At 53.8% G+C, this 19652-nt stretch overlaps 1 protein-coding gene across 13 annotated transcripts in view; it reads left to right on the forward strand.

Moving 5' to 3' along the window:
- The window catches only part of MARK2 (microtubule affinity regulating kinase 2), a 55055-nt gene that overhangs the window by 27193 nt on the left and 8210 nt on the right, over positions 1–19652 (forward strand). For 8 of the 13 annotated variants that reach the window (XM_043451214.1, XM_043451217.1, XM_043451218.1 and 5 more), the window contains exons 2-12: positions 12258–12440; positions 12680–12733; positions 15632–15680; positions 15951–16016; positions 16106–16176; positions 16394–16450; positions 17108–17344; positions 17782–17901; positions 18000–18099; positions 18177–18289; positions 19297–19429. In XM_043451214.1, coding sequence (XP_043307149.1) covers positions 12258–12440; positions 12680–12733; positions 15632–15680; positions 15951–16016; positions 16106–16176; positions 16394–16450; positions 17108–17344; positions 17782–17901; positions 18000–18099; positions 18177–18289; positions 19297–19429 — 1183 coding nt within the window. Of the gene's footprint in view, positions 1–7538; positions 7827–12257; positions 12441–12679; positions 12734–15631; positions 15681–15950; positions 16017–16105; positions 16177–16393; positions 16451–17107; positions 17345–17781; positions 17902–17999; positions 18100–18176; positions 18290–19296; positions 19430–19652 lie in introns of those variants that run through there. The other 5 variants (XM_043451215.1, XM_043451227.1, XM_043451224.1 and 2 more) reach the window with 2 other exon arrangements.

Here is a 19652-nt window from a genome sequence, read left to right on the forward strand (position 1 = left end):
GCACTCAGTCTTCAGGTTTTTATTTAAGCCAGCATGCTGATTGGCAGTTAGAGCTGCCCTTCAGGATTTGTTGGGGGAGGATATGTATCCCTTTTGCAGCCATCCTTTCTTCCCTGCCCTCTCTTAGTGAATTTGGAGGTGGAAAGCTAGAAACTTGGCTGCTTGCCTCCTTCCGAACAGCCAGCATTCTCTTGTCTGCAGTCTGTGTAATAAATAGTGCATCTCACAACGCCCTGAAGTGGCCCCCTTCCTCCCAACACCACCTGGCAGTTGATGGTTCTTGCTCCTGAGGGCTTCCACCAGCACAGGAGTTCACCTGCACCAGAGAACCCTGCTCCCAGCTCCACACCACAGACATTGGAAAGCGCAGCACCTCCAGCAGTGTCCTCTGAACCCACGTCTCCCTGCCACCTGGGCCAGGGCTAAACTGGCCTTTTCTGGACTACTCCTTTCTCTTAGAACCAGTATAGAGTCTCTTTCTTGGATTCTGCCTCTGAAAAGATGAATTAACTATTAAAGTGCTTTTTTAAGAAAGCTCTTACAATGGAAAATGACTGTCATCTCATTTACCATACTCTCTGCTCCTTGGCCACGCACACAGGTAGCTCGAGCGCCCTGGAGTAGAACCGTTGTTGCCGCCAGAAAACAAACAGGGTTTGGCTTCACAGGCAAACTTAGGCCCGGTGTCAGCAGCTGTCATGTTCTCAGTCCCAGTGAGAAACTCGTGCTTTCCAGCCTTCTCCACCCAGCTTCTGACAAATGAGCCCTCCTCTGTTTATCCAACATGCTAACCAAGGCACCAGCCCACGCCTTGGCCATGCCATGTTGCAGGATTCAGCAGCCTCTGCCCTTGGCCTTGGTCGAAGACTGCAGTGGTAGCGATGGGCCCAGTGAGGCAGAAAGGAGGTGTGTCTGTGACTTCAGTTACCAAGCAGGGAAGACAGTTCTGAAAAGTGTTTGCCCCTGCTGTGTCAGGGACTGTCCCAGGCTCCCCTGTGCCCGCCCTCTCTGGAAGTTCTGCTTGGTCTTCCTTCGTTAGGCCTTCTCTCCTAAGGCAGTACCCATTCAGAATTCCTTCCTCCAGCCTTGGTCTTCATCTCCACCTGGGTTTCTGTTTCCTTAGACCCGCCCTCCTGCCCAGCCTCCCTAGATGTTCAGGTCCTCTTATGTCAAGCCCTCGCCTAGAGTTTGAAGGTTAAGAAACCCCAGTCTCTACTGCCCATGGTCCTTGGGGAGCACAGGTATGTCCCTGGGCCCCATGTTGGAACACTGAGTTCACTTTGCTATTCAGGACTGGTTCAAGTGTTGTGTCAGTCGCTCACTCATGTCCGGCTCTTGGCGACGCCATGGACTGTAGCCCACCAGTCTCTATCCATGGAATTCTCCAGGCATAAATACTGGAGTGGGTATGAATTCTCTTCAGAAGATCTTCCCAACCCAGGATTGAACCCAGGTCTGCATTGCAGGTGGATTCTTTACCATCTGAGCCACCAGGTTTATTTACGTGTTAAGTATGGTTAATACAGTACTTCAGAGACAGTGGCGGGCCCTGACAGGATGGGCTGGCCTGAGAATACGAGCGTAATGTGTAACATGTTCCTATGGGAAAAAGTTCCTCCTCAGAATGGAACTTCGGGTAAGTTTGGGGTTTCTTGACTAATATGCTTCAACAGATTCGCGTGTGCCTTGTGGGAGCATTTTCATTACTTGTAGACATAGCGCTATCTATCACAAAAGTAAGTTGTCTTTCTAGATGCCAAACGCCAAAGATAAACATGCACATACCACTTCCTACCCAGAAAGTTTTCTGGAGAGCTGTGCTCGGCTCCTGCAGTTGTCCTGGGCACAGGTGAGGCTGAATTCTCCATTCTGACTGATCTGACCCATCGTCATTTAGCACCGGTTCAGGGGCAGCCCTCATTCCTCAGCTTGTTTGTCCTTTCCTGCTTGGGTTTTTAGTGATCCGCCGAAGGAAGAAGATAACACCTCTGCCTGCAGGAACAGCCCAGTGGGCAGTCACCCATGGGAAGGGCAGCCAGTTGGATTTTTAGTGGTCACGTAAGTGAACAGCCACCGTGCAGCCAGGCCAGGTGGGGACGGGTGCCGAGAGAGGTGGTGCTGGCCTTGGTGGTTTCTGCTCTTGTCCCACTTGAGCTCTGAACTTCTGGCCACGGTGACTTCTGGGCGGCAGACTTTAGTCCCAGTCTTCTTTCTGACGTTTCCTCTTCCTGCTTCAACTCCCTCTTTGAAACTGGAAGAGTCGGCAGGTAGTAGTTTTTCCACTTTCAGAGGAAGAGGCAGTGGGAAGAGGCACATGTCTTATTCAGCACCTTCCAGTGTAGAGCTGGAACCAGATAGAACTCAGCAGGCCTGTTTCCAAGCCTCATGAAGACATTTGAAGAAAACTACATTGGAAGGGCAGAGACATGGGGTTAAATCTGCACCCAGGTAGAAAGGCTGTTGCATAAACGCTGAGAGAGAGTTGTGTTTTTTTGTTTTTTTTTTTGAGATCTCGTGCTTCTCTTTTACTTTGTGTTGGCAAAAACCCCAGGAGAAGATGGGAGACTCTGGGAGGAGATGATTCTGCTGGGTGGTGAGTCAGCTGAGCTCCCCGGCTGCCGTTTTTAGTCCCTCTGCTTTTCTGTGACAGGAGGCGCTTTGAGGAGGGGTGGGAGTCAGGGCAGGGATGCTGATTTTTACAAAGAAACGAGGCAGGTGTGTATGGGTGATCTCTAGGGTCGACTCAATTCATTGGTTCAAGGAGGAAATACTGAAGCAGAGCTCTCAGTGTGGCAAACAGTAAGGAAATGTCTCCTAAAGTCTCTATCACTTCCCCAAATCAGTAGCTCTTCACGTGGCTTCAGCTGCCTTACATTGTCACAGCAAGACACCGTGGTTTTGACAGCAGAGCAGTGGAGGGATTGAATGTGGAGAGGCAGAGAGAGCTGTGTGAAGTGGGAGGGCTTGGGGGTTGTGGGGCAGCAGGAATTTCAAGGAGAGAGAGCTGCCTCTGAGATGAAAGGAGCCCCGGATGGGAGTTGGGGGCAGCTGGTGCCCGACTCTGCCTATATTCTGAGTCTGTCTCCAGTTCTCCTTGATGACCACCCTGGCCTCGAGCTTTGTGAGAGATGGCGTATCAAGGGCCCTGTCCCCACCGGAGAGAAAGCTTCTTAGTGGGACTAACCCTCCACAGATGTCACCCATCTTTGGGGCACCCAGTTCGTGGCCCATTGCCTGCTTGGATGTTGTCTGCAGGGTACACTGACATGGGTTACTGGTGTAGATCCCAGAAGCTGTCATGAAGATGCCCCAACATGTCCTCTTACTTATTCATTCGTACGCATTTATTCATTCATTACCTTACTGAATACATCCGCTCTGTGCTATAGGCATTGTTGTGGGCCATGAATCAGACAGATCAAGGGCCTTCCCTGTATGGTGTAGTCTAGTGAGAAGGACGGACAGTAACCAGTCAACTTCAAAGGGCAGTAAACGCCCTGAAAGAGGAGAGAGGGATCTTGCAGCCAGAAGCTTTGATCTTCCTTCCTCTGCCCTTGCTTATCTCCTTGAGGGAGGAGGGGAGCAACTTTAGGGATCACAAAGCTGTACCACTTTCATTCTGTATATTTTCCTCAAGTATTATAAAGCAGGGGAGCTGGGTGCGCACCCTGTTAGGCACTCAGGGCGCACAAGGGTGACCTCTGACTTCGCAGAGCACAAAGAGTGGGGTTAAGGCACAGAGGCCCAAAGTCAGAAGAGCTGAGTGGGTACAGACAGGGTGCTGTGAGAGTCAGGGAGAGGCCACTCAGCTAAGAAGGCGTCTGGGTAACTATATGAATAAAGGGATTTGGGATAAACAAGGGATAAGAGGGTTACTCACATGGACCACTTAAGGTGTTACATGAGAGCCGGAGCCTTTCAGTATGTGTATCTGTAGCTCTCCATACCACCATTCTGATCTGTTCTAATCCGTTCCCTACACAGCAAGCAGGGTGGTAGAGCTGGGGTCCCCCCGCAGGTCTGTCTGACTCCAGAGGGACACCCTGCACCACCTCTACGGTCAGACGGTGTGCTCAAGACAAACTACTGGGCAAAGAAAAGGAACTTAGAGGGTGGCCCAGGCACCTCGGCTGCCCTGGTAGTCTCCATCAGCTCCCCACGATCCTGGGTCAAGAGAGCCAGACCTTTCTGCTGCAGACTGCCTTCTGCCTCCCCCGGAGCCCTGGGCTGCTGGCAGGCTGGCTCTCCTGTGATATGGAGGAACTTGCTGGTCTCCATGGTTACAGTAACCCACTGGTACGGGAGGAGTCGAGTGGAGTGCGAGGCTGGCAGTGAGAGCTTCCCCCAGCCCTTGGCACCATGTGGTACTGGTATGTCGGCTGTCTCTTGGACCTCTTCGGAAAGGAAGGAGTTAAGGAGCTGACAAGGACGGGAAGAGCGGGCACACCTTCCTCCTCTTCTGGGCTGCTCCGAGGGCAGAGGCGTGGCTGCCTTCTCATTCACCCACTTCTCCTGGCAGGAGTGGTTTTATATTGGGAAGGAGGGTCCTTTTTGTCTGACAGCCTGGCCATGGTAGGAATTTAACTTTTCCTCATTCTAGAAGGATTACCAGCTTTGCCGCACTTGTAATCAAGTTCTTAGAGGTTATAGCGCTTCTCAGAGCTCAGAGAACCCCTGTAGATGGGAAACCACAGTTCCTACCTGGAAGTGAAGAGAGATCACAGAAAACATGGCCGAGACCTTGCTGCGCACCCGCCGTGGTCAACAATGGCGTGGATTTTCTCATTTCCTCTTCACACTAATCCTGTGAAGTGGGAGCAGCTAGAGTTCTCATGTCTAGAGATCTGGCGGCTCCAAGTGTTCTTGCTGGTGGTCTGAGCTGGTAAGGAGCAAACAGGGCTCCCAGCAGGCCCGGCACCTCCAGAGCTCTGCCGTGCCGTCCACAGACAAAGCGTGAGTCTCGTGGACGGCCCCCCTCCTCTCAGTCTCTCAGAGGCAGCAGCCAGATCTCTCTGGACTTTATAAACGGGCTCCAGCGGTGGGCGCTCAGTGAAGGTGTGCTGAACAGGCCACAGTAGTTGGAGATGGAGACAGAGACGAGGCCCCAGGTGAGCGGGTGCCCAGGGCTGAAGTGGTGTGGAAGCTTCTAAAGCTCTGGTTGCTCTGTAGACTCCACCGTGTTTGAAGAGGAGCCCAGCATTTCAGGTGACTCAGAGGACAGATCTGAGGGGCGCTCCCGGCACGGTGGCCTCTGCGTGAAGGGGTGTGGGCTGGAGGGTGGCTCAGCTCGGCTCTCAATGTGGTCACTTCTTGCCCGCCAGACTTGCAGGCAGGCGCTGGCTCTGCCGTGGCTGCTGGGAGGCACGTGGAGGCTGCTCCCTGCACGGCCTGGGCTGCAGTGCCGGTCTCCCACCCTCGGGGTGAGTCTTGCAGCTCAGACAGCCGGAGGACAGCCAGCCACCTTGCTTTCAGCTTGGCCTCGGTCGCAGGCTCTGCTGGCCTCCTTTGTCAGGGAGGCATCTACCCTGACTTGGAGAAGGGAGCAGTTCCATACAAGCCCACCTCCCCTCTGCAACAGAGTGTTAAGGGATTGCAGGGGTTCCTCAGGGGGAGGGTCACAGTTCATGGTCGGGGGGCGGCGGGCTGCGACCAGGCCCTCCACCCATCAGTGCTTGTCAGCTTTCCCAGGGCTCTCCTGCCCAGCATGCTCCACTGGTTTATTGACTCTTGGCAGTTGAGAGGGACAGTTGCTCAGGATGAAAGGGTGCAGAGAAGGCTCCTGGGTGCCGTGAAGGAGGAAGGGTTAAGGAACTAGTGATTTGCCCTATGACGTGTCAGCTCAGTCCTACCCTGTCTCTCCCCAGCCTCTCTGTTTGAGGTCAGTGCTCAGTACTTCCTCAGTTTACAAAACTTTCACTGCCTCCCACAAATACGGTGGAGGAAACTATCCCTGTGTCACATCACAGAATCCTGGAGCCTAGAAAATGAAGCCATTTGATCCCACTCTGGCTGAGTGGAGGGGCAGGCCTGACTGAGCCCCGGGTCCAGAATAAAGCCTGATCTCTTCCACTGAGTTGAGTGCCCACTTTGAAGTCGTGAGAGGAGGGGTGCTGTGAAACAGCCCCCGGCCCCCAAACTGGCCTTAAGCAGACGCTGGTGCTCCTGCTGCCCCAGGCACCTTTCCCGAACCTTCACATCTTCCCCTCCTAGTCTGTGAATGAAGAGCCGGAGACTTCTGCTTCTCTGGGGAGAAATAAGAGCAGGTTAGTCTTCAAGAAGGGCTGAAGGGAAGCTGGTAAATGCAGCCATGAGGGACGGCAGAGTGCTGGAGTGGGCACGAAAGCACTGGCCCCAGGCCCAGCTCTGCACTGGCAGGCTGGCCTCGGGCACGTCTCTTCACTTCTGGCTTCAATTTCTCATATGTAAAATGAAGGCGCTACCTACCCCGTAGGTGTATGGTGTGGAGAACACGGGACGTACGTGCCAGCAGACGGTAGTACCAGGGATGTCGAGTCTGTTGACCAGGGCTATACAGACGGTGAACGCGGAGTAGCACCGTCCCCCATGTGTCTGTGCCAGGTGCTGTGAGGGCCCCGGGAGCTCTGCCCTTCCCGGGGGGGAGTTTATGGTCTCCTGGCATGAGAGCGTTAGAAAGAGTTGCCTAATGGGAAAGATGCTAGCCTAGAGTAGTGGAATGAATGTGAAGTAGATCTGGCAACCAGAGGAAAAGCCAGTACCAGAATCCAGAGCACAGCGAGGAGGGCTCAGCAGGTGCCTGGACCGAAGGTGCTTGGCCAGAGGAAGGCGTGAGGAATGGCTGCCCCTGCTGTGCCCAGGCCTGGGGGAGGGGGTCCTGGGGGAACCTGGAGATCGTCTCCCAGAATCGGGGCTGGAAGGAGTTAGAGAAACATTTGGTTTGTTCCCAACCTTTGGGCAAAATTTAGGATTAAACGTCTCATTGTCTATCAGCAACGAAGATTCTTCATCTAGAATCCATAGACCTAAGGGGCTTCCCAGGGTTCCTGAATCTCCTGATACTATGTCCAGAACACTCCACACAAGTGGAGTGTGCATTTTTCTGAGGTTGAGCGCTGCTTTCTGTGAAGTAGGAGGTCCATCTGCCACTGTTGGATGGCTGGTTACTGCTCCCCCCGCCACCACCCTTGGTCCTGAGGATGGGTTTGCCGCCGCTCCCTGGGGCAGCCTGTCTGCTTCACACGGAGGCCCCCTCCCCAGGTCCCACCTGCTGCAGGTGCGGTAATGGCTTTACGACAGCCTGGGCTGTCCCTGTCCTCCTCCTCACCCGCTCCCAGCGGTTACCCAGCAGAGCACCTTGGGGAGGGTGGGGCAGCCCACTTCCGGGGAGGGGGAGGGAGAAGGAAGTTGATCTAAACCCGCCTCTTTCTCTGTCTCCCTTCCTTCCCGTTCCCCTCCGGCCCCTTTCCTCCCACCTGGTTCCTGGGTGGTGTCCGAGGGCTGCCTGGGGTTCCTGGCCACCAGGCCCCGGCCTGCAAGAAGCTGCGGGGCTCTGTCCCCGTCCCTCTCCTTGCCAAGCCCGGGCTCTCTCTGCTAGTGGTGGTTTCGGTTGCGACACAGTCCAGGTTCCCAGAGCCGCTCGGCCTGGCTGCTGTGCTCTTTTTCATTGAGGAGGTGGTGGAAGGTGTCGCCTGCTTCAGCTGAGTAAGGGTGGCTGACGGCGCCAGCAGCCCCCGCCCTGGGCCTGGCTCTTCCCGGCCTCTGTACTTTGCCCTCGCTGCCTGACAGGTTCTGCTCTGGGCTCTGCTGAATGGAAGTTGCTGGTAGTCCTTGTCCCTTTCTCCAGCCGGGTATGTTTCCCCCTGTTTTCTGGGGTTTTTTTTTGCTGTGGAATTGCCCCCTCCTCTCTCATCCCTCCCACCCCAAACACAGGGTCTTTGAGGAGTTGCTAAGTGGAGCCAGGCACTGACTAGCACAAGGCGTGCGCTTCCTGGGAAGAGGCACGGGCTCAGAAATGAGGGGCGAGTCCCCAGAGCAGTCTGCCCTTAGGTGGAGTCGGCAGGCCTGGCCAGACTGAAGGGACGGAAGGAGACAGGCCGAGGCCCCGGGAGGGGGCATGAGTGCCACAGTGAGGGGAGAGGGAGCGGGGGCGGCCCCCCAGGGCCAGTGCCCAAGGACACCTCCCCTCCACTCCGCAGGGCCCAGGCGCACTCTGCCTCTGGCCTGGGAGTGCCTGTCACCCTTCCCAGCTTGGCCCCTTCCCGGCCCTGGGGACGCCTCGGGACACTCGAGGCCAGCCCTGAGTGCAAGGCCCCAGAGCGTGAGGTTTTCTCGGGAGGAACTGTTGGCCAGAGCCTCCAGCGTTAGGGAAGGGGCCCTGCCTACCTGAGTCAGCGCCGGGCCGCTCGGGGTGGAGGCTGTCTTCCGGGCGAACCTGGCAACACGCCTAGGCCGGGTTTTGAGATCCCAGGTTGACGGGCCCACTGGATAGAAGACTTTGTTTTTCTTTATCTTCATGCTTCTCGAATGAGGACCACAAAGCTGCTTAGGCCCGACTTCTCAGTCAGGCGTGCTAAGTATCGTGCGTGTTTTGCTATTTGGTTCCAAATCCTGCCTCCCAGGGTGACCCCTTGTTCTTTCTGAAAGCTGCCTGAGGGCCATGGTGTCTACTTTCAACAGACTTCTGAGACCTTTGGGTCCTGTCCATTCTGTAATGTTGGCCAGAGCTTGGAGGATGTAGTGTTCCATGTCTCTGTGGGCAAGGAGGGTGGAGGTGGGGGGCAGAGTGTGGTTCTGGCCAGATCCTGTTTAGTTGGCTCAGAAGGACAGCCAGTCGTCAACCTCCCACCTTGTTGGTGGGCTCTGTGTCCAGGTTACATGGGCTAGTCAGAGCCGTGGAAGGGCCCTGTCTCCATGGTCGTAGCTGCACCCCTGCCTCTGCTTCAGCCTTCAAAGAAGCCACCTGGGGCAGGGCCCTCGTCCAAGGAACATTTCCTACTGAGGACTTTCTCCTTTCTCTTCTTCCTCCCATACCGTCTCCTCACTCTGTCCCTCATCCCTGCTGTGGGAACTGTGTCTCAACATGGAAGAGGCGGAAGGGGTGAGAGAAGGACTGTGTCCTTGGCATCCTGAGAGTTGGATGGTTTGGTCAGAAAGGGGAGTGTGTGACTTGCAGAGTGGGGGAATCAAAGAACACGCCCCAGCGTTTTCTGCTTCTTTGGGACCCAGATAGGCGGAACCTTCTCTTTGACTGTCCTGGAGACCTCGCTTGGAACTAACCCTTTGCAGCTGCCCTGGCGAGTCCCCTCCTGTGAAGGCAAGGTGGCCGACGCCCAGCTAGGACCTCTCCCCAGCAGGGACATCTCCCCAGCGGGGGGACCCTACATCTCTTGGCCTTCATCTGAGCTGCAGCTGGATCAGGACTTCTTGACTTAGATGTGAAAGTCTTGTTGACCTTGAGACTTCTGGCTGTGCAGACAGGCTGTGTAGCATTTGAAGTGAAGTGAAAATCGCTCAATCATGTCTGACTCTCTGTGACCCCATGGACTGTAGCCTTCCAGGCTCCTCTGTCCATGGAATTCTACAGGCCAGAATACTGGAGTGGGTCACCCAGCTGTTCCCTTCTCCAGGGGATCTTCCCACCCAGGAATTGAACCCAGATCTCATTGCAGGCGGATTCTTTACCTTCTGAGCCACCAGGAGAACCAAAAATAATGGTAATCGTGGTTGTTCTTTATTAAGCATTGGCTAGATGGTTGGATGGCATCACCGACTCGATGGACATGAGTTTGAGTAAACTCCAGGAGTTGGTGATGGACAGGGAGGCCTGGCGTGCTGCGATTCACGGGGTCACAAAGAGTCGGACACGACTGAGTGACTGAACTGAACTGAAGGCATTGTACATGCTTTCTGTCACCTAGTGAATGTGAAATAGGACGGTTTCATCGCCGCTTTACAGATAAGAAACTAATGCTAGTAAATAGGGGGAGCCTGGACTAGAACCTCGGCCTGCTGGACAGAGCTCCTCGGCAGCCACTAGACCATCTACTGGCGCCCACACATGGGATCATCCCATGTTGGTCATCTTTTAGGATTTCTTCCTGCTTTGTAGTAATCTCATCTCCCTCTTAAGGATGTTGTTGATGATAGTAAAATTAACATGTGTTGAGTAAGAGGCAGATCTGGGACCTGAACCCTGGCAGTTTGTCTCTCCACCTGTACTCTCTATCACACCTCTCTGTTCCAGTATGGAGGGCAGTTGTTGCTGTGCCTTGAAGATAGTGTGCAGCTGAGCCTGGGAGTGAGGAGTGGGGAGAGGGTGCTGGCCTGCTGTGCCGCGCAGAGCAGCCCCTGGGCTGAGGAACCTGGAGACAGAGGGGCGGAGCTCAGGATGGGCAGTCGGACGCCCAGAGTTAGCTTCAGGGAGCGAAGGACCCAGACCCTCAAGGCGACACTGAATTCTCATTCCAGACTTTGAGGACTTGGCGACTGTCAGGCTCCTGCTGCCTTTGGCTCATATCCTCAGAAAATAGGGGAGTGACCAGAAACTTAGGAGGTGAATTAGAGGTTGCCAAGGAAACTTTTCCACCCATCTTCCTCTCTTGGAAGTGGGGGCAGAGGGAAGTTTTTCCTTGTTCGTGGCCCCTTAGGGCTGAAAAGCAGCTGGTTGGGGAAGCATGCTCCTTGCCAAGGAACCCTGGACAGTTCCTTGGGTGGTAGCAAGTCATTTCTTCGTGGTTTTTGAGGGTTTCACCGAGAGCCAGAAAGACCGTGAAAGAAAGAATTTCGAGACACGCTTCTCTGGTCCCACTGCTCCCTTCCAGATTGTATCCTTGAAGTTTCCAGGGCAGCTCTGGATGGTTCTGGGACAGAGCTCTGGCTGCCCTTGATCTGCCTGATGCTGGAGCAGTGGCATCAGGTGCTCTGAAGAGGCAGATCAGGGTTCTTGACTAGCGTTAGACTCTTAATAGTTTGATTGAGATGTAATTCACATCCCATACAATTCACCCTTTAAAGTGTATGCTAAAGGGGCTTTTAGTAAATTCATGGAGCTGTGTATCCATCACCACAGTCAGCATTTCATTAGAATTTTTTCATGACCGCAGAAAGAAACCTCAGCCCTTAGCTGTCGTCCCTAAGGCCCCTCATCTTCCTCAGCCATAGGCCGGTCTCTTTTTTTGTCTTTTTGGATTTGCCTACTCCAGAGTAGGCATTTCACATAAAGGGAGTTGTACAGCCTGCAGTCCTTCGTGGCCAGGCTTGTTCACTTAGCATAACATTTTCAAGGTTCATCCGTGTTATAGCATATGTTGGTACTTCTTTTTCTTTGTTTAGTTGCCAATGAATATTCCACTGTGTGGATATTTCACAATTTGTATATCCATTTGTCAATTGATGGACATTTGTGTTGTTTCCACTGTTTGGCAATTGCGAATGTGGAATGTTATGGACGTCCATGGGTGTACAAGTTGTTCTTGGGCGTGTAGCTAGGAGTGGATCACTTGGAACTCTACATTTAGCCCTCTGAGGGCCATACAGGTCTTCACACAGAAGGATGTTTTCATCTGGACCGTGCCTTTTTTGTGTTATGTGTATATGCCTGTTGGTGCCAACTGTTGTCATTTTTGCTTCCTCACACTCTTATATGAGCTAGGGGATATCGAAGGAGACCATCAGCAGACCATCATTCCATGTTTTCATTGCACAAGTGTTCATTGAGCATCTACCATAATCCAGTCTACGTAGGGTGCTGGGTTGTATCAGTGAATAAACGATACGTGCCTGCCCTCATGAGCTTCCATTCTTACCAGATAGACAACAAATCAACATGAAGTCATACGCAGTAAAGATAAATTTAAAGTACTGGGTGATGAGTGCTTTGCAGTAATTCTGATCACGTTGCCCCTGCGGCTCTTGAGTTGTGGCCTGATCAAAGTGTGAACAGGCAACAGGGAGGGCAGTAGACGGCGCTTCCCACACGAGGAGGAGGAACTGTTGGGTTGTTCATGGGGGATGTATGGCCAGAGAGTGGGGCCAGTGATGGGACGGCTCGTAGTAGGATATTGACCCTAGACCCAGGCTGTGCTCCTTTGGAGTGAAGCGGGGCTCGCTTTCCCTCTCCTGTTACTCCCCTGCCTTGTGACTTTCTCTCTGCATGCCTCCCAGCCTCCTGGCATCTGCCCCCATACCCTAGCCTCTTACAATTTTTTGCAGAGAGCTAAGGGCCAGGGTATGGGGAACTGAAGGGTGGCACACTTCAAGGTGTGCATGTTTCTACCCAGCAGCCCCCCTTGGGACACCTTGACTCCAAGCCCAGCAGTAAGTCCAACATGCTGCGGGGCCGCAACTCGGCCACCTCTGCTGACGAGCAGCCCCATATCGGCAACTACCGGCTCCTCAAGACCATCGGCAAGGGTAACTTCGCCAAGGTGAAGCTGGCTCGGCATATCCTGACTGGGAAAGAGGTGAGCGCTGGGCCTGGGGCCACGGCAGCATCTCCCACTGTTGACACCCCAGCAGTAGTGGTAGGGCTACTCCCCAAGGCAGCCTTCTGTTTATCAGGCAGAAATGAGATCTGAAAAGAGAGGGATGCACAGAGGGATAGGGCCAGAAGAAGGTGGAAATGTAAAGGAAGAAGTAGATTTGAATCCTGATCTTAGCCTGGTCAAAGAGATAATCTTGCGCTTTTTTGTCTCTTGTGCAGGTAGCTGTAAAGATCATTGACAAGACTCAGCTGAATTCCTCCAGCCTCCAGAAAGTAAGCTCACAGTACATCCTGTCCCTTTCTAAACCTCTGTCAGGAGTCACTCACCTGCTGATCCCATTTGGACCTCCTCTTGAACCCCTGGGCTTCCCAGGTGGCACAGTGTAGGAAATGCTGGTTCAATCCCTGGGTCGGGAAGATCCCCTGGAGGAGGAAATGGCAATCCACTCCAGTATTCTTGCCTGGGAAATTCCATGACAGAGGAGCCTGGCAGGCCACAGTCTGTGGGATCCCAAAGAGTCAGACATTTTTGAGCACACACAAAGACACTTGAACATCTAGTTCAGATTCTCCAGTTATTTTGTTGTTCCCACTATCCCTCTCCATGGCTCTGCTATCTTCAGGCTTTTGTTGGATCCTGTGTGCTGACTTCTCCTGCTTGGGCTTCCTGGCCTCAGACACTGGCTTGCTAGAAGTCTTTCTGCCCTTTCCCAGCCCCTCGGCCTACCTGTCTGACCTACTTCCTGCATCTTGTTATTTTCTGGCTTGTGACCAGCCTGTATGCAGAAACACATGTATACAGCCATTACCCAAAACACAAGCAGTTGCTTCAACATCGGGAATGATCCAGGGGAGTGGCTTCAAGGTACAGGGGTAAGAGGAGGCAAAGAACCTGTCCCTGGATCCTGGGCAAGCTCCATTTCAGAGAACGGGAATGGAGGGCTGGGGTTTTTAGAAACTGAACTCCAGTTTCAAGCCTCTGATAGTACGTGCAGATTAAGGACAGGTACTCCCAGTTTTCCTTCTCACTTTTAGGCTCCTCCTGACTAACAGTTGCAAAGTCGTTTGCATGTAGTCTTTGCAAGGTGAAACTTTTGCTTCCCTTGACTTAAGTGGAAACTGAGGTCTTACTAACTGGTCAGGGAACCCTCCAGGTGGCACCACATACGTAGGAGCGAGGAAAGAAGGCTTTCATTTGCAGAGGAGGGACAGCTTACCAGTGACTGGTGAGTGTAGAGCTGGAAACAGCCCTCTCCGCCCGCCCTGGGCTCAGGCAGTTAGGGGAAGGAAGAAATCTCCCATTGGGCTCCCAAAAAGTGGCCCCTTTTCAGGTCCGTCAGATTTCCTCATTCTCCAGATGACCCTGGCTCAGATTTTCTGACCTTGACTGACCCGGATCTTTTCATCTCATGGCAGATTGAGCTTTCCTTTTCATGAGCATATTGTGTTACTTGGATTAGGAGAGGGTATAACCTCATGCTATCTGAGCCGACGACAGTGAGATTGGGAAACTTGGGGCTCGGGGTTGGGAGTTGTTACTGAGAGAGACACTCAGAGAATCAGTGTGGGCTGAGGTGCCAAGGTGTTTCCCATTGTCTTTGTTACCCCTGGGATCCCCTCAAGGTTCTTTGAGTCAAAGGAAACGTGGCTGTCATCACCAGGGCTTCCCTGCTGGGAGCTTTCCGGAAGGAAGGGAAAGAGGGCTACTCTTGACACGTTGGCTTGGACCCCACAGAGCAGAAGCCAACTTGGTGTGGGCCATTTGGTCTTTGGAGTGTCTCAGCCTCCCAGCGTCAGCTCGTCCGTCCTATTTCCCACCTGTCTCTCCTCCCTGCCTCTTCTGCCTGGCTGGGAGACACCAGCCCCAGACAAATGTCACCTGTTAACACACTCCGTGGCCAAGGCCAGACTGATTCTGGCCAAATCACTCTGTTTAAATTTGATCCCAGCAGCAACCCCTGAACGACACACCTTGAAGAAGCTGGCCTCTTTAGGGCTCTAACCAAGCTCAGAAAACTCCATGCTGTCCTAGGAGGGCACTCTTTGCAGGTGCAGCGAGTGACCTCAGGGGAGGAACCCTGGCAGCTGCCTTCAGGCCCCTTTCAGTGCTGCTCCCACTACTGCCCTGAGGTGGTGTCCAGGACTTTTTGCCTCTTCACCCACTATATCTCCTGGGCTAGGGAAGAAAGCAGTGAAAAACCTGGGCTCTAACAGGAAAAGGGAGTGAAGGTCAGAATCAGGTTCTCAAGGGTTGGGAAACCTGTCTCCCATTTCCTTTCCAGCTCAGGAAAGCTCTGGGACTTCATTAAAGGGAAAAAAAGATAGGTTCACTTTCTCCCCATAAAATATAGCATGAATTAGGTCTCCATACCTCCCCTCAAAAAAAAAAAAAAAAAACACCAAAACACAACACAGCTAGTTCTGCTCCTTGTGCAAGTGGGAAGGCTTAGAAGTTACCAAAACCCCACCCCCAATTTTCTGGCCCCCGCAGAGGGGATGGGGTTCATTTCTGTCATTTTTCTTTATGGAAATATATGGTTTGGAGTCCCTGATTTTGTTTCACAAAGAGAGCGTGAGTGTGTGTAGGTGGATTTGATTAAAATTGGCATCAGCTATATATAGGAGTGGCTTCTTCTGTCACCACCCCGAGGCCCAGGAGAAAGAGGCGCGCCCACAAGTGCTGAGCCCTCTGACTTCTGTAAGTCAGAAGATGGTGGGGTCCCCCTTCCGAGCTCCCTGCCCCTTCACACAGACCACGCTGGAGTCTGCTTTGTCTGTGAACCGTGGAAGCAGCTCAGGTTCTAAATATTCATGTCCATGGGCTCACGCTCCCTCCTTGGGAGGCACCCAGCCAAAACCGTCTGCTGTGGGGGGGCTGGATCTGAGTAGAGAGCCCCTGAGGGAGCAGCTGGCTCGTCCAGATGCTGCCCCTGAGGGTGCAGGTTGGGAGAGCCCAGCTGGCCTCGCGCTGACCCTTCTTGCTCTCCTCCTCCCCCTCGGGCCCTTCTCAGCCCTTGGGGACGGGCAGGGAGGATCTGGACTGCCACACTGTTTCTTCACCCTGCCTGTTTGCTCCTTCCGAAAAAGCATCCTAGCAATGGATCTGTTTGGAGGGGACCTGAGGGGAGCAAGCTGAGCAGGCATGACCCGTGCTGCTATTTTATTTTCCAGCTCTTCCGTGAAGTAAGAATAATGAAGGTTCTGAACCATCCCAACATAGGTGAGGACCGTCGTCGTTCCTCTCCCTCCTCCACTGCGCGCCTCCAGTTCCCACACATAGTCCTCCTCCCTGAGGGGCACCTGAGGCACAGTGCCGTCCGGCTCTGCCCCTGGCGCTCAGGGCTGTCCATAGCGGTGTGGCTGCCACGAGGGGAGCTTGTCCTCGGGAGGGGGGGAAACGTTTGTTCTGAGGATGCCCCTGTGCATGCCGGGGCTTGACATGTGGCCCCTGCAGCTGTTCTGACTCAGAGCTTGGCCTTTCCTCTCGCAGTTAAGTTATTTGAAGTGATCGAGACTGAGAAAACGCTCTACCTGGTCATGGAGTACGCCAGTGGAGGTAGGTATGGAATTGCCTCTTCCTCCTGTGTCCCTGCCTTCCCCAGCCCCTGCCAGCTCTGATGTAGACCCCACTCCTGTCACTTGCAGGAGAGGTGTTTGATTACCTAGTGGCTCATGGCAGGATGAAAGAAAAAGAGGCTCGGGCCAAATTCCGCCAGGTGGGTGTGACTCCCTCCCTGGACTGTGGGCCCAACCTCTGCTCCGGGGGGTCGGCACACAGGGAGTAGCTGCCCGTCTCTCAGCAGCCTCGGAGGGTCCTTTGGGCTTTGCTTATCCATGTGGCAGACTGGAAGTCGGTCACGGGATGGCAGCTCCGCCAGCCCGCGTGGCCCACCTTCGGGTGCCTCCGGGCTGACGCCGCTTCCTTCCTTTCAGATAGTGTCTGCTGTGCAGTACTGTCACCAGAAGTTTATTGTTCATAGAGACCTGAAGGTAAGGCATGCTCTCGTCTCCGTGTCTTTGAGGAGGGCTGGCTCGTTCACCTCTGAACAGTGACAGAACCGTGACACCCTGATGTTCAGGGAAGCTCTAGCCTGTAATTTTTTTGGAGATGATGAGGAAGCCCCTAGGGCTGCTTCTGACACAGGCCTGTGTGACTGGACTTAGGCTCCCATTCCCACCAGCGAGCGGAGAGTCTCTGCCATTTCACCTCTTCCAGTGCTGCCAAGCCTGGCAGCCAGCCGAGGAAACAGGGTTGACCGTCCCACAGCTTCATCACAGCTGCTTTGCAGATGTGAACACTCCCATCTCTGTCCCTCAGATGTTAGTGTGTGAGACTACCTCTGGGTCTTCCCGGCCTCTGAGTCCTCACAGATGACCACGATTAACCCAGGCCTGACAGGGAAGCTTTCCACAGCTCACAGCCCTCAGCCTTCAGATCCTAGCCCTCACACAGCTCCCTGTGTGAGGAGCAGCCTTTGCCACCCTCCTCCAACCCAGCGCAACCTCTTCACACAGATTGGAGGCTGCCTCCAATCTGTACTTGGAGTAGTAAGATTGAAGATGACTCCTGTTTATTCTCTGCCCCTTCCTGTCCGGTGCCTTGGTGTGGTCCACTTGGGCCCTGACATTTTCCTTCTTACCTTCCAGGCAGAAAACCTGCTCTTGGATGCTGATATGAACATCAAGATTGCAGACTTTGGCTTCAGCAATGAATTCACCTTTGGGAACAAGCTGGATACCTTCTGTGGCAGTCCTCCTTATGCTGCCCCGGAGCTCTTCCAGGGCAAAAAGTATGATGGACCCGAGGTGGATGTGTGGAGCCTGGGAGTTATCCTATACACACTGGTCAGCGGATCCCTGCCTTTTGATGGACAGAACCTCAAGGTGGAGTGAAGTGCAGGCTTAGATCATTTGAATTCTCATTTCTTCTCTTGGCCTCTGGTCTTGTCCCCGTCCTCTCACCTTCACTGCTTTTCTACATGTTTCCTGAGCCAGAGCTTCAAAGGGCTTACAAAAGGTAGCAGCTATTAAAAGGCATTATGTACCCAGTGTAATAATCTCAGTTCTTCTCTTGAGGGTGGGGATAAATTGTATGTTTGTTCACCTCTCCAGGGCACTCAGGATTGCAAGCCTCAGGCTCCTGAAGCCCGAGGGCGTGGGGTATCTGACAGCACCGCCTCTCTAGTGAGGGACCTTGACCCAGGCCCTCTGCCTCCTACTATATTTCATTTCTATCTGCCTGGACAGTCAAACTATCAGGAGCCTGGATGTTAGGTTTCTTAAACCCTTGGCCTTGGGTGATTTAAATTTCACTCCTACAGGAGCTGCGGGAGCGGGTACTGAGGGGGAAATACCGTATTCCGTTCTACATGTCCACAGACTGTGAAAACCTGCTCAAGAAATTTCTCATTCTCAATCCCAGCAAGAGAGGCACTTTAGAGGTGAGCAGCCTGAGACCGTCTGGCCAGGTCCTGGGTCCCAAGGAAACCTCCAGGCTGAGTTCTCCCTCTCTGCCCTTCTCCTTCCCTTTGCTCCCCAGCAAATCATGAAAGATCGGTGGATGAATGTGGGTCACGAAGATGATGAATTAAAGCCTTATGTGGAGCCACTCCCTGACTACAAGGACCCCCGGCGGACAGGTGAGGCTGTGCTGGGCAGCGAGGTTGAGCCTGCCTGGGACTCAGGACCTGCCTTAATCGTGTGCCCTCCCGTGCAGAGTTGATGGTGTCCATGGGTTACACGCGGGAAGAGATCCAGGACTCACTGGTGGGCCAGAGGTACAACGAGGTGATGGCCACCTATCTGCTCCTGGGCTACAAGAGCTCCGAGGTGTGTGCCCCGCTCCGTTCCCGCGTGCTCCGTTCGCGCGTGCCGTCCTCTGTCAGCAGCAGCCCTGCTTCTAGCAGCTGTTGAGGGCAGACCTCATCTCCCAGTAGCTGTGTAGCTGCGCTCTCTACTGACTGATTTTAAGCCCCACCTCTGGGGGAGCTAAGGCCCCTCTGGCCTTTGCTTTCTCTGATGGCCATCAGTGGTTCAATAGGAAAGCTGATGGGGTCGGGCCTGGGTCTGGGTTGCCATACGGTGAGTATATCTAGTTCACTCTGTGTTGGTTAGACAGAGTCTCAGTGCATCTGGGTCAGTTCTTTGTTGCCTCTAGACATCTGTTTCCACATGTTTTGTGTCTCTCTGTATCAGGAATTGATATAGGAATTGATACCAGGAATTGTGTCTCTCTGTATCGGGATTCCTGGGTGCTTTGTGTCTTATAGGAGCCTTGAGTCTGTGTTGCTTCTGCTTAGTGCTCTTGTCTGGGAGTGTGCATCTGGGTGCCTATACGTCCATCCCTCATGTCTGTCCATCTGGAGGCCTCGTGATTGTTGCTCTGCTTGTCTGGGTCACCATGTCTGCACCTGAACCCACGGGTCTCTGTGGGAGTCGGGTCCTGCTTACCATCTGTGTGTCCCCCTTGCACGTGTGGCCGCCCTGTCCCCCTGGTGGTGTCAGACTCCTTTTCTTGATTCTTAGCCTGCTCGGGAGGTATTGGGGGATATCTCTTGAGTCTGAATGCTCATTTTTGCATGCTCACGCGCACGCATGTGTGTATCCGTGTCCTTCTCTGAGGGCGGGGGTCTTTGTGGGGAGGTCGGTGTGTCTTTGGCTCTTTGTCAGGGTCTGTGTTGCTACTTATTTTTCTCTGTGTTTACCTATATGTACTTTGGTCTTGCAGTGGGCATGTCTCACGGGAGCCCAGGTGGATTTGTGTCCAGCAGGATTGTGGCGTGGAGGTGGGATCGTCCACAAGCAGCTCTTCATCCCTCCCTCTTGTGTTCTTGCAGCTGGAGGGCGACAGCATCACCTTGAAGCCCCGGCCTTCAGCTGATCTGACCAATAGCAGTGCCCCTTCCCCCTCCCACAAGGTACAGCGCAGCGTCTCCGCCAACCCCAAGCAGCGGCGCTTCAGCGACCAGGGTGAGTGCTTCCGAGAGTGGCAGGTGTGGGGCTCACCCCTCTCCTGATGGGTTCTGGGCGCTTCAGACCCTCTTCAGCCTTATTAGCATGTCCTTGGGCAGCTCACTGTACTTCCCTCCAACTCTGTGAAACGGGGTTTCTGGCAATGCGATAGGAAGCATGAAGCACGTGGTGGGTGCTCAGCGTGCCGCTCTCGCCCTTACTGTTCCCACCGTCCCTCTGG

The sequence above is a fragment of the Cervus canadensis genome, chromosome 29 (genome assembly GCF_019320065.1).
Source record: "Cervus canadensis isolate Bull #8, Minnesota chromosome 29, ASM1932006v1, whole genome shotgun sequence".
In the NCBI taxonomy this organism is placed as follows: Eukaryota; Metazoa; Chordata; class Mammalia; order Artiodactyla; family Cervidae; genus Cervus; species Cervus canadensis.